The sequence below is a fragment of the Takifugu rubripes genome, chromosome 11, assembly GCF_901000725.2.
Source record: "Takifugu rubripes chromosome 11, fTakRub1.2, whole genome shotgun sequence".
NCBI lineage: Eukaryota > Metazoa > Chordata > Actinopteri > Tetraodontiformes > Tetraodontidae > Takifugu > Takifugu rubripes.
This window is the reverse complement of record NC_042295.1, coordinates 13,779,840-13,791,128: the sequence shown is the minus strand read 5'-3', so window position 1 is coordinate 13,791,128 and position 11,289 is coordinate 13,779,840. Positions and strand designations below refer to the sequence as shown.

At 42.3% G+C, this 11,289-nt stretch overlaps 1 protein-coding gene across 2 annotated transcripts in view; it reads right to left on the bottom strand.

Annotated features, from left to right (window-relative positions):
- The window catches only part of cadm2b (cell adhesion molecule 2b), a 62,157-nt gene that overhangs the window by 2,489 nt on the left and 48,379 nt on the right, over nucleotides 1-11,289 (bottom strand). For both annotated transcript variants that reach the window (XM_029844095.1, XM_003968669.3), the window contains 6 exons: nucleotides 7,127-7,279; nucleotides 6,872-7,009; nucleotides 4,701-4,859; nucleotides 4,321-4,411; nucleotides 4,017-4,195; nucleotides 129-251 (listed from right to left, as the gene is read on the bottom strand). In XM_029844095.1, coding sequence (XP_029699955.1) covers nucleotides 129-251; nucleotides 4,017-4,195; nucleotides 4,321-4,411; nucleotides 4,701-4,859; nucleotides 6,872-7,009; nucleotides 7,127-7,279 — 843 coding nt within the window. The remainder of the gene's footprint in view (nucleotides 1-128; nucleotides 252-4,016; nucleotides 4,196-4,320; nucleotides 4,412-4,700; nucleotides 4,860-6,871; nucleotides 7,010-7,126; nucleotides 7,280-11,289) is intronic.

The window sequence follows — 11,289 nt, the reverse complement described above, 5'->3', positions numbered from 1 at the left end:
CAGACAGAGAGAGAGAGAGAGAGAGAGAGAGAGAGAGAGAGAGAGAGAGAGAGAGAGAGAGAGAGAGTGATCACCCTCCAATTTAATCTCGCCAAACAAGAAAACGTGTTTGAGCGGCCTCGTTTTACCTTTATGTCTGGCTAGATATCGTCCAAGAACTATAATCAGACACAGCGTGATGAAGACTACGACGGCGACAACTCCGCCAATTAAAGCGTGATCCGGTCCATGTTGTCCTAAAGCGTTCGGATCTGAAGGGACCAAAGGGAAATGCGAAAAAGATTTACGTTCAAATCTGTTAGGCGACTTTGTTGCTTTATTTTAAAAAGGCAAACCTGGTTGTTAAACAATACAACGTCAAATACAGCTTCTGCCATACTTAGAACGAGCCCACATTGCTCCTTTGAAGTGCACAAATGAAGGAAATTCAACTCAATTCAGTTTATGTTTATTTATATGGTGCTTGTCACAATCAGAATTCTCTCTAAGCGCTTTACAGCAACCCAGCGACTGACCCCCCCAACAAGCAACAGTGGCAAGGAAAAAGCTCCCCTCTAACAGGAAGAAACCTGGAGCAGGACCAGGCTCTCATGGGGGGGGGGGGGGGGCTCCTGCAGATGGCAGTAATCACAGAAAATATGACACGTATTTCTCACAGCAATAGAATGATGCTATGAGTCCTCCATAGTTCTAAAAGACAGTTCTCTTTTTTTAAAAAACATGGTTGGTGTTACAGTGTTAATAGCCCGGGTCCAATACTATTGTTGAAGATTTTCAGCTTTATTAAACAATTATTATTTAACACAAGGCATCTCTCGCAGGAGTGAGATGGTTTCCCAAACAGGAGTTCGCCTTTGTCTGGCCTGTAATAAATTGTGACTCTCCGGTGCAGCTCACATGCTCTCATTATCTCAGGCTGATGAATGGATATGACCTCTGTTCATTATTACAAAGTGACTCTAGGACATTATGACAGGGATATTTCTACAAACCTCATTATATGCACATGTTACTGTTAGGCAGTCTTTGTTTTCAGCCGCCCAAAGTGTGTTGAAAGGAAATATTTCTGAAGCATGCGGTTCATTTTGCGCCATGCAGGACAGAATCTTAGTTTTGTTTCTCCTCAGGAAGTCACCTGTAGGCGTTTCAATTCTGCGGAAATTATGCCGAAACAATTTGGTTGTGTGTTGACTGATAGAATGATCTGTACAGGTGACTCCGCTGTCATTATGTGGCACAAACGGTTTTCATAGAACAACAGGCTGCTGCATGCTGCTTAGCGGGAATGAGATTACTCTTCCCAAACCCAACTCAAAACACGTCTCCAACTAAAAAATACATAGAAATATAATGAGAACTCTGGACTGAGCCACGCTACAAACGATACATCAAAGAATTATTGTTAAAAATCCCCTTTTATCACACCAGTGGTCACACTGTATTAAATTCAAACTCTCACAACACTATTTCGCTGCATGAAGAAACCCATGAAGAGTTTATGCAGCAACGTTTGCAGCCACTGACGGACCTGTGGGAGCTGCTGGTGTTAGCAGAATGAACGTCCATGCACGGATGTGGTTTTACTCATGCTGTGAGGGTGCGCGTGAGGTAGCCTCAACCCCGATCCAGAGCCAACCTCGCGCAATGTAATCGTGGCTTGTGATAAATATCTAGAGATATTTACCTGTCGTAGGCTCTGGGAAGTCTTTAGCTGTTGCCATGGTTGCAGACAGTGACAGCAAAGGGAGATGGGGGAAGAACCGTTTAAAAAAAAAAAGTTTCCACAAAAAAAACAAAAGAAACATGAACGCTTAATAATGGCTCGTTCTCCTGACAGTGTGGAGATTTGGTGGGGAGTTAAGATCAGAGCCAAATGCTTTAACTGGAGTTCAAAGAAACTGTAAGTAGCAGCGCGTCAACCAGCGCACGGACAGCTTTGGTCTTTATGTTTTATTCTGCAACGTTTCTTTTGAAGTTTTGTGTACAGCTCCTTCGTTTTAGTAGGATTTCATTTTATACAGTAAAAAAAAATGTGTTTGGCAAAACCAGACAGCAGGTGATGCACAATGACAGAGACAATAAAAAACCAGCAGGTTTGAACTGTCTCTGGGAATTCTGCTCACATAGTGGCTGAGAAATCATACAAATGGCACCATGAAAATCTCACTTGAACTGAGGGAAACACATGGAACATTGGTTTGTGATTAATAGCATTATTAAAATGTATTCACATGTGTTCTTAGTAGTCTGATGAAATGGTAGCAACCATTCAGCCTGAGAATAAAAATACAAACACACTCATGTTCCATTTTATGCTCCTGCAAAGATGCAAATTTGTGCAATAGGTTTGCGACCAGTGACTGATGGGGCGGCGTGCAACTGCTCCGATGTCAGCCAACAACATTAATACTGTGGGAAAAGACAGAAGCAGACACAGCATCCAAATCAGCTGCTAAATCAACGCTGTTTCAGCCTAAACTGCAGTGGTTGGTGCGTGGGTCTCCCACCCTGTGGTCAGCTGCATCTCTGACTATGTGGGGAGGTGCCATGGAGGGGGTGATGCACCTGTGAGTGCTTATAGTCGATGTGACATGGTCGAGACAAGCAGAGAAGAGGCAAGAAAGGAGAGCTGGAGGGATTAAATGTGGAACATTAAGGTGAAGATGTTGGATAATGAAACAATGGGGAATGAAACTAAATCTTAGCAAAGCTAACAAAATTAACTCCGGAACAGCAAAGCGCTCAAGCCAATAACCACCAAGTCAGCACAGGAACTTGAGCTGTTATGAAAAAAAGAAAAGAAATAACTACACTGCTCATGTCCTGCTTCTCATCTCAAGCTGAAATCATGCAAAAGAAGAATTCTAAAGTATTTGTTTTGCCAGACAGAGTGAAAGACTAAAGGATCACTGCCATCATGCATCTTTTTATTTTTCCCTTTTCTTGACCTATGTGTCCCTTTTGTGGTCACGTGGAGGGTGCTGGAGCCTATCCCAGATGTATGTGGGTGAAAGCAGTGTACACCCAGGGAACACAGCTCATCACAGGGCCCCATGAGAGCATTTGGGGCTTCAGAACCCTGCTCAAGGGTACCTCGACAGCGCTCCCAAGTTTTGGCCACACTGGGACTTGAACCGTCAACTATCTTTTGCAAAATTGAAATAATAATGGGTTAACAGATAACTTCCTCGATGCACATGACACAGATGGTATTAACTGTGTTGACAGTATAGCCTCCAACTGTTTATTGGGCGGCTTTGTTCAGGAAACTGAGATAAGAAAAGAACAGATGGAGATGTCATCCTTTCCTCATTATCTCCCAAGAGAGGATCCAAAAGAATCTGCTTCTGAAATCATACAAAGTCACTGGTGTGCATCCATTAACTAGTTGTGAGTGTGAATTTATTTGTTCTTTATTCTCTCAGGCACTCAACTATTTGAATTACCTGAGCTTTCTTTCAGGTGAAACGCACAACCTTTCATCCTAAAAACCTCCTTGGTTTATTTAGAATTAAGAAAACTGTAGAAGAAAGACTCTGTAAAGACTCTTTTTATACTGAACATATACAGTATATGTATGTGTGTGTGTGTTCTTGCACTTGCCAACATCTGCATTCTACTACCAAAGTGAGGACATTTTTAGGAAGTAAGGTCATCGGGAGCTATTGTGGTTAGAGCGAGGGGCTGGAGAATGCGTTATGCCTATGGAAGTCCTCACAAAGATAGAAGTACAAGGATGTGTGTGTGTGTGTGTGACAAATTAATGCCTTCTTGGCTACATCATTACTTGGTCACTGTCATTATTTTTGGAACTAATTTGCAGATGTTAGAAATTAGCAGAGTTAATGGAAAGTGATGACAAGATTCACATTCTTGTTTATTACACGTTCGACCCAAGAAAAACGAAGCAGAGCTTTCTTTGCCAAATATTTCATGTCCAGTGTCTCTTCGTTTTCTGTACTCTGTGTTGGGCATCAACATGGACCATGGCGATGACGAGGACAGCTGTTACCTACCGTAGACAAACAGTATGTATTCTGCAGTACTGGTCCCCAGATGGTTGCTGGCCTCGCAGCGATATGTGCCATTGTCTGTTTTGTTTAGCGTGGTTATGGTTAATTCCTTGCCCTCCACGATCATACGCTCAATATCTGGCAGCTCTCCTCCATCCTTGGACCACAGGACCAGGTCTGGTCTGGGGAATAAAGAACAAACAGTTCTTGCTTTTTGCATGTTGCAGCATGACTCGGTGTCCTAATCAAGCATTATATTTCAACTGAAACTGCTGCTGACAGACAGGGTAAACAAGTGTGACCTTACATCGGGTTGCCCGTAGAAACACACTCCAGTTTGAGGTATTGTCCTTCCTGTGGAATAATCAGTGAATGCTTGATCTCCAGATGGGGCACATCTGTGAAGAGGAGATACGAATTACAAGAGTTAAGTGATTACTGAGTCTTTAAGCCAGTGTACAACAATATTTAGTTCTCCTCCAGTTGGGCAGATCTTAGCTTTAGTTTGTGTCCCAGTTCTGCTTTGGTACTTATCACTTACCTGCAAACAGATCCCACACTAATCCTGAGCAAATGCAAAGCTACACCTCGGGACATAAATGTGCTATCCAACCTTCTTTTCCTCCTCAGTGCTAATCTTAGACCAAATTCAGCTTTGCATGGCCTGTATGAGATGGCTGCACTCACAGTGGACCTCCAGGACCTCTGTTGTCATGTAGGGGTTGGGCAGAGACTCGTGCTCCACACTGCAGGTGTACGCAACACCGTCATCCCATCTGTCCACCTCAAACTGCAGGGTGCTCCTGACTGTGAAGGATTTTCCTGTCGCGTTCACATGTGTAGTGCCTGCAAAGAGCCACGATGTCAGCCAGGAAGCAAACGGGGCTCCAAAGAACTTGTGAAGTGGATCCTAATGATGACTCTACTCATCAAACCAGGCGAAACGAGAAAATTTAAATGGCGTTAAAATGAATAATGGTTTATTTGTCTACAGTCATTTCTCCTCTTTAAAGAGGCTTATTACCTCCAACGCTGTAATCCCCATCTGGTTAGATCATCTCTATCCACCTGTTTCTCCCATAGATCACAAAATAAGATCCTTAATCTCTAATAATATTAGGTATTCTCTCAAGAAAATCTAAGAATATTGTAGTTTTACAAGAAATAAAAGAGTGCCTGTATTAATGTTTAATAAAACCGTGAGACATTCATAGGCTTGACCTTTCTGTCAATATTCTCTAATTTATTCAGAATCAACCAGGGAAATTTGCATAATTGACAGGACAATTCAAAAGACATCTTGTCATTTGCTTTCTGTCTCGATTCACCGATCACAGATCCAGGAATCATTTTGAGGAACGCAGATTTCAGCTTTAATCTCCTTACAAAGTGCAATGATTCAGTCTGTTTGATAAAAATGTAAATCAGCCCTCATTAGGCACTGTAGTTTACTTTGTTGTTGAGCATCATAGAGGGGGCGTGGGGTGGGGGGTGGGGGGGTGGGGGGTGTTATTCCTCAACAGATTTCAATTTGAAGCTTAGCTGTCAACCAGCAGCACCGGTACAAATTATTTGACACTGGTTGACGGATGTGTTGTGAGATTTGCACTTCTAGGTGCTTTTGATACCAAGTGTGGGAAAACAAATCATGAGAGAACAAAGAAAAAAAAAGAAGTTTGACACGCATTTGCTCGTACATCCATTGCCTTCATTATGCTTTGTACGTCAGTCCCAGTGGGGACACGTTTGATTGACAGCAGACGGTGGAGGCAATGTTCCACCGCAGAAGAACCAGTGGCAAAACATGGTGCTCCCAGCTACACACAGCAGCACCTGGAAAAGACTCGGATTTGGAGCGCCGATTGACACTTCTGCTTTGATACTTTGACATGGAAATTAAGCCTGCCAGTCTCTGCTTTCTTCTTTCTCTCTCTTTGACCTGTATAAAACTTAAACTGCATGTATAATGAGAACTCTAATAAAACACATTTGATACACCAGGTAAGGTCAGCCCCCACCAAGTTGTTTTTTTTTTTAGTTTTTTTTTTCACCTGTGGGCAAATCGCGAAAGATCCCCGTGAAATAACCCTGCACATTTGATAATTTCTGTTTAAGTCTGTTCGGTTTTGTCAGTTAGCTCTTGTGTGTTTTTTTCGACTGTTTTGCGTCCCCCTTGTCGTTTGTGTGTGTTCTCCTTTCTCATCCAATTACACTACTGCCTCCTGCCTCGCGCTAATTGGCTCCTCCCCTTCCTGATTTATTTAAGCACACTTCCTCTTCCCCTCTGCGTGCGTCTGGATATAACATCATTTTCCTAACGTTTTATTTCTCGTGGATTTGACTTAGATAAAGCTCTGTAACGCTTTAAGTGTCATAGTTTAAGTGTCATAATTTAAAATAAAATACAAACGGATTAAACTCCAGACTGTCTCATTAGATACATTATTAACGCATTATAAAATACATGATTTCATCAAAACAAACAATTATAGCTTTGAAAAGAAGCAAAACACATCTTAGCTGACATTTAATTTCATATCAATTTTGAGATAATTGGATTCATTTTGACGCTGCTTTGATTTCTCAGAGAAAAGACAATGCCGTCGTATCTTAACGCTGTCACTCGTATCAACAGAGCACAAGTCCTCTTCTGCCGATTATTCTAATGTGCTGTGTCGCTGTTTTGATACAGCCTAACAATATTTGGACACGTTCCAGTGACGGCAGCAGTGCTGGCTGAAGCCCAGTTAACCCCGGGGAAGAAGAACAATGCAAGGAAATGAATGCAGCAGCTGACTGACTTGACATTCATGTACCAGAGGATGCAACGCTCTATAAAATCCACACCGCGCGCTTACCTTGGACTTCCTTGTCATTCCGGAGCCACTGGATTCTGGCAGCCGGCTTACTGCCTGTTGTTGTGCATGTCAGTGTGATTATGTCACCCTCCATGGCAGGCTTGGTGAATCCTGTGATTTCGGGTCGTCCTGGAACTCCTGTATTTTCAGACGAATTGTTTTAAAAAAACCCCAAAAAACTTCAAACAGACATTCTGACTTGGCGTTGATGCCAAGTCAGATCAGGGAGAAACAGAAGGAATCCCACCACCTCACCTAGAACGGTGAGGAAGGCTTTAGTGGTCTTGACAGGCATTGTAAAGAGGGAGCAGGTGTACTGGCCCTCATCTGACAGGCTGATGTCGTTGATCCGGATGGTCAGCTCCTGCGATGACGCTCGCACCAGCTCAATTCTGTGGTCCCTCAGAGCTGTATCCACAAGGACAACACAAAAATTACACATGCCAAATTGTACCACCAGCGGCTTTTACTCCTCTTATTCAGAGTCTGTGTGAAAACAAGGAATACCAGGATGTGCTGAAGCACGGGAGCAGAAAGGATTACAAACATAAGATATGGGATTCATCTCTATTCCATTGATTTTTTTATAGTTACCCTAGTGTCATGCAGCCTTAGAAAACAGCGAATTAATTCAAAATAAATCAGTTCAAATAGATGATAAATAGATAGATAGATAGATAGATAGATAGATAGATAGATAGATAGATAGATAGATAGATAGATAGATAGATAGATAGATAGATAGATAAATAGATTTTTTCCATCGTTGCTCAGTCAGATGTAATTAAATGCATCTAAAGCTAAAACCAAGTTGACAAGGGTCTCACCACCTGCCATCTCTTATACATTGTCAAATTCAGGATTAGCTGCCTTTAGAGGCAACCGAGCATGAAAGGCAAGAAGGAAAGTGGTCTTCATGGGATAGATTACACATACTTAATGATCTCTCCCTGCGGGGCTTGGCAGCGCTGCCCTCTGGACGCTTGTTCGTCTGAACTAAATTGAACTTTATTAAGCTGCACTTCACAGGGCGAAGAAATGTAGGTGTTTGTTGGGTTTTATTCAGAGAAGAAGACATCTCAACTTCATCTGCTTGTTTACCTTCAACAGTCCTCTGTTAAATGTACTCGGGAGAGAAAGCGGGATGTCATACAGAATTGAAAGTGTTCGATGACCTTGACTCATTTGCTAATTACTTTTCTTTTTTCTCATTCCAACCTTTGGCTATAGAATGCACTCATTGCTAAATCAGTTTTTCACACAACGCAAACCACACAAGAGTAACACACAGGAGAAATACCTGCAATTATGAACTTAGAGAAAATGAAAAGCAAGCCTCAATGTTCCACTAAACAACGCAAACTCCTCATAATGTGCAATAAGAGTACACACCATGAGAGACGGATGCACATAGAGGTTTGGAGAAACTTAATAAAGTGTATTCTGAATGGCCCCAGTCTTTGTTGTTCATCATTTAGTGTGAAAATGCCCAGAGGCTCCTGAAGACAAGAGGAAGGCTTTTGGTGGAAGGATGCAATCGAGGTGACGGGGTCCAAGAAAACAAACATACAGAAACTCAAAGATTTCCATATCTTTGAGTTCTGTACAGACGGAACCAGATCAAAGCTTTAGACAAGATGACATCCAGTACTTCCCCTGACCCATATCTGTGCCTGCTATATGGAAAAGAGAAAACAGGAGACATGAAAGAGTCAGACTGACTCTCCTTGCTCATAACCTTGTGTTCCTCTACTCCTCAACTCCTCTGAGATGTTGATAAATGTTCTGCTTCTTGGCCAGGAGGGATTTGATGAGGAAAACAAACATCCTTTGGTTAAAATAATATCCGTCCCTTGATAGAAACAAGGAAAAACTGAAAATCAGCATTTTCAGACTAAAAGACACCCTAAAATCACTCACTACCATAGTGAAAACAATTAATTGTGACAAGGAAATAAAAATGACGCAGTTTAACATCTCAGAAGAGTACGAACGCGCACATCTGACAGAACGAGGGCGGGTCAAAGAACACAGGCAAGTGCGAACTCTGACTCGAGCAGCACAAAGACAGGAAACCGCAGTACCAAAACCCAGTCCAGGCTCAGGCCCAGATCGTGGGCAGATTCATCACAACCGAACCTAAATGCCAGCAGCTGACAAAGCTTTTCCTCCCAGGTGCTTTAGGAAATCAATGTGATGAAAAGGTCCATTTCCCCGAAAGCATAGATAGCTCCCATGCTGTTCATTCGACTTAAGATGGAGCATAAATCTGCACCCTGACCTTGTGCAGGCTCCAGCCTTGCAGCGCGCTGGCTTAATGTGCAGTACGTCTCCTTTGATGGAGGCCTCACCAAGGTTGTCTCAAATCAGTAAAACTGACACCCCGGGTTTCCCCTCAGGGCACGGCACACTACCGCTGTGACCCTTTTGATGCAAAGGAATGTTTGTTTCCTCGGCAGTCTTGGCACCACAGAGCATGTAAGATGTCTTTTAAGATGTCCCCGGAGCATTTGCCCTGGACGTCCCTCAACTTAGCCTCGACAGCCTATGTATATTTTGGAAAAGGGAACTGAATCTAAATGTATTACGGCCAAGAATTAGATTGCGAGTGAGAAAAAAAACAAACTTTATCGCACTCCGCGGTCCGCCTGTGTAACAGGAAAGGGGGCTGGTATTATTAACTCTGTCCTCAGATAAAAGTGGAAACTGTGATTGCACTCATCATATTCCAGCGTTCCTGCCTAACAATGAGCTGCACACGGGTGTTAACCAAATGGCAAGAAAAAAAGAAAAGAAAAAATCGACTGGCCGGATAGAGGCTGTATTTTTACACTGATCCGCTTCATCTCTGAAACAAGTTCCTAATGTTTGGCCAAAATACATGCGCATGTTTTCCCACTTGACAGCTTTTTTTTTTTTTTTTTTTTAATGTTGTCTGGAATCATTTGGAGCCAGTTCTGGAATGTGAAAGCACGAGCTGTCCTTCAAGAAAGAACACGGTGCCCTGGTGTATTCTCCAGCCAGGGGCTTCGCTCTTTGCAATTAGAGTGTTTTTGGTATTGGCTGTGCTCGCCCAGTGACTGTGTGGGTGATTCTGCAAGTGTTCCAGGGCTACTGTTGCTGGCAGGGGGGCTCTTTCCCACCACACATGTGGCTGCAATTAAGAGAAGGAAAGGGCCTTGTTCCAGAGAGCAGTGTTACTGCCTCTTAGAGATCCCGCGGAGCAGATGCCACTCACTATGGATTCATTTTCACCACGGAGAGCAGGGAAAGAAAGCAGTAGGAAGTCTTCCCACAAAAAATAAGGTGGAAGTCCCTCAAAAACTATATTAAATCCAATCGTGGCAGTGAATTGCGTTTCTGTCAGAGTCTTTTGTGCCTTAAACCAGACACGAATTGTGTCTTACATCACAATAAATGGATTTATCTCCTATAATCACATTAATAAATTGTCCTTTTTATCCAGCAATAATTTATATCCAACTGTCCAATATGCCACAAGCTCTATTATGTTTGACTCAACTCTGTGGAATGACTTATGACAGAATAGCAGGTTCGTATTTCATTAAAGCCGGAGGTCACCCACTACTTTAAAAAGTCCATTTGGCCAAGGAAAAGATTAGTGGTGGCCGTGACGGCCTTTGTGCATTTTGTTGTCAGTAAAAACAAAATGAATAAAATACTTGTAGGAGCAAAGCTTAAAACATTCATTCCAATAACCTTGAGCTTGTTTTCATGCCGTCTTGAATACAACTTGAATACAACTATAACTAATGCTCCTAATAACTTCAGGACTACTACTACTACTACTACTACCGGTACTACTACTACTACTACTATGACTACGACTACTACTACTATGACTACGACTACTACTATTATGACTATGACTACTGCTACTGCTACTAATAATGATAATAGATTGTGTATCTAGAATGAGAAAAGAATCACAGATATGTGGAAAAAGTGCTTAGGTAAGCGTCCTTTGCAGTTGCTTACAAACCAGCCATCAAGTGTTGCATGTTTGCTGAAATGGACTTTTAAATGTGCTTTCACCAGAACTCGCTCCAGTAATTGCATCCTTGGTAATTATCCTTCATTCTCTCAAGCTAATGAATGTTCTAATGCTCACATTAGAACATCCATTTAGTGCATAACAGCATTTTGATGACTACAAGCCAATTAAGGTAAATTTTACTCTGTGACCTTTACGACGCTTACTCACTCTTCCTGTAAAATGTCATGAATATTGACTCATAAACCAAGAGCCAAATGGAGACGAGGCGTCCTGTAGAATTTGCTATGAAAAGTACAATAATGTATATGTCACCAAATCTCTTCTTAGAATATGCCCATATGCTGTGGATCAGATGTGCACTGTGTTATAATTCCATGCCATGTTCCAGGCCAGCTTCTCC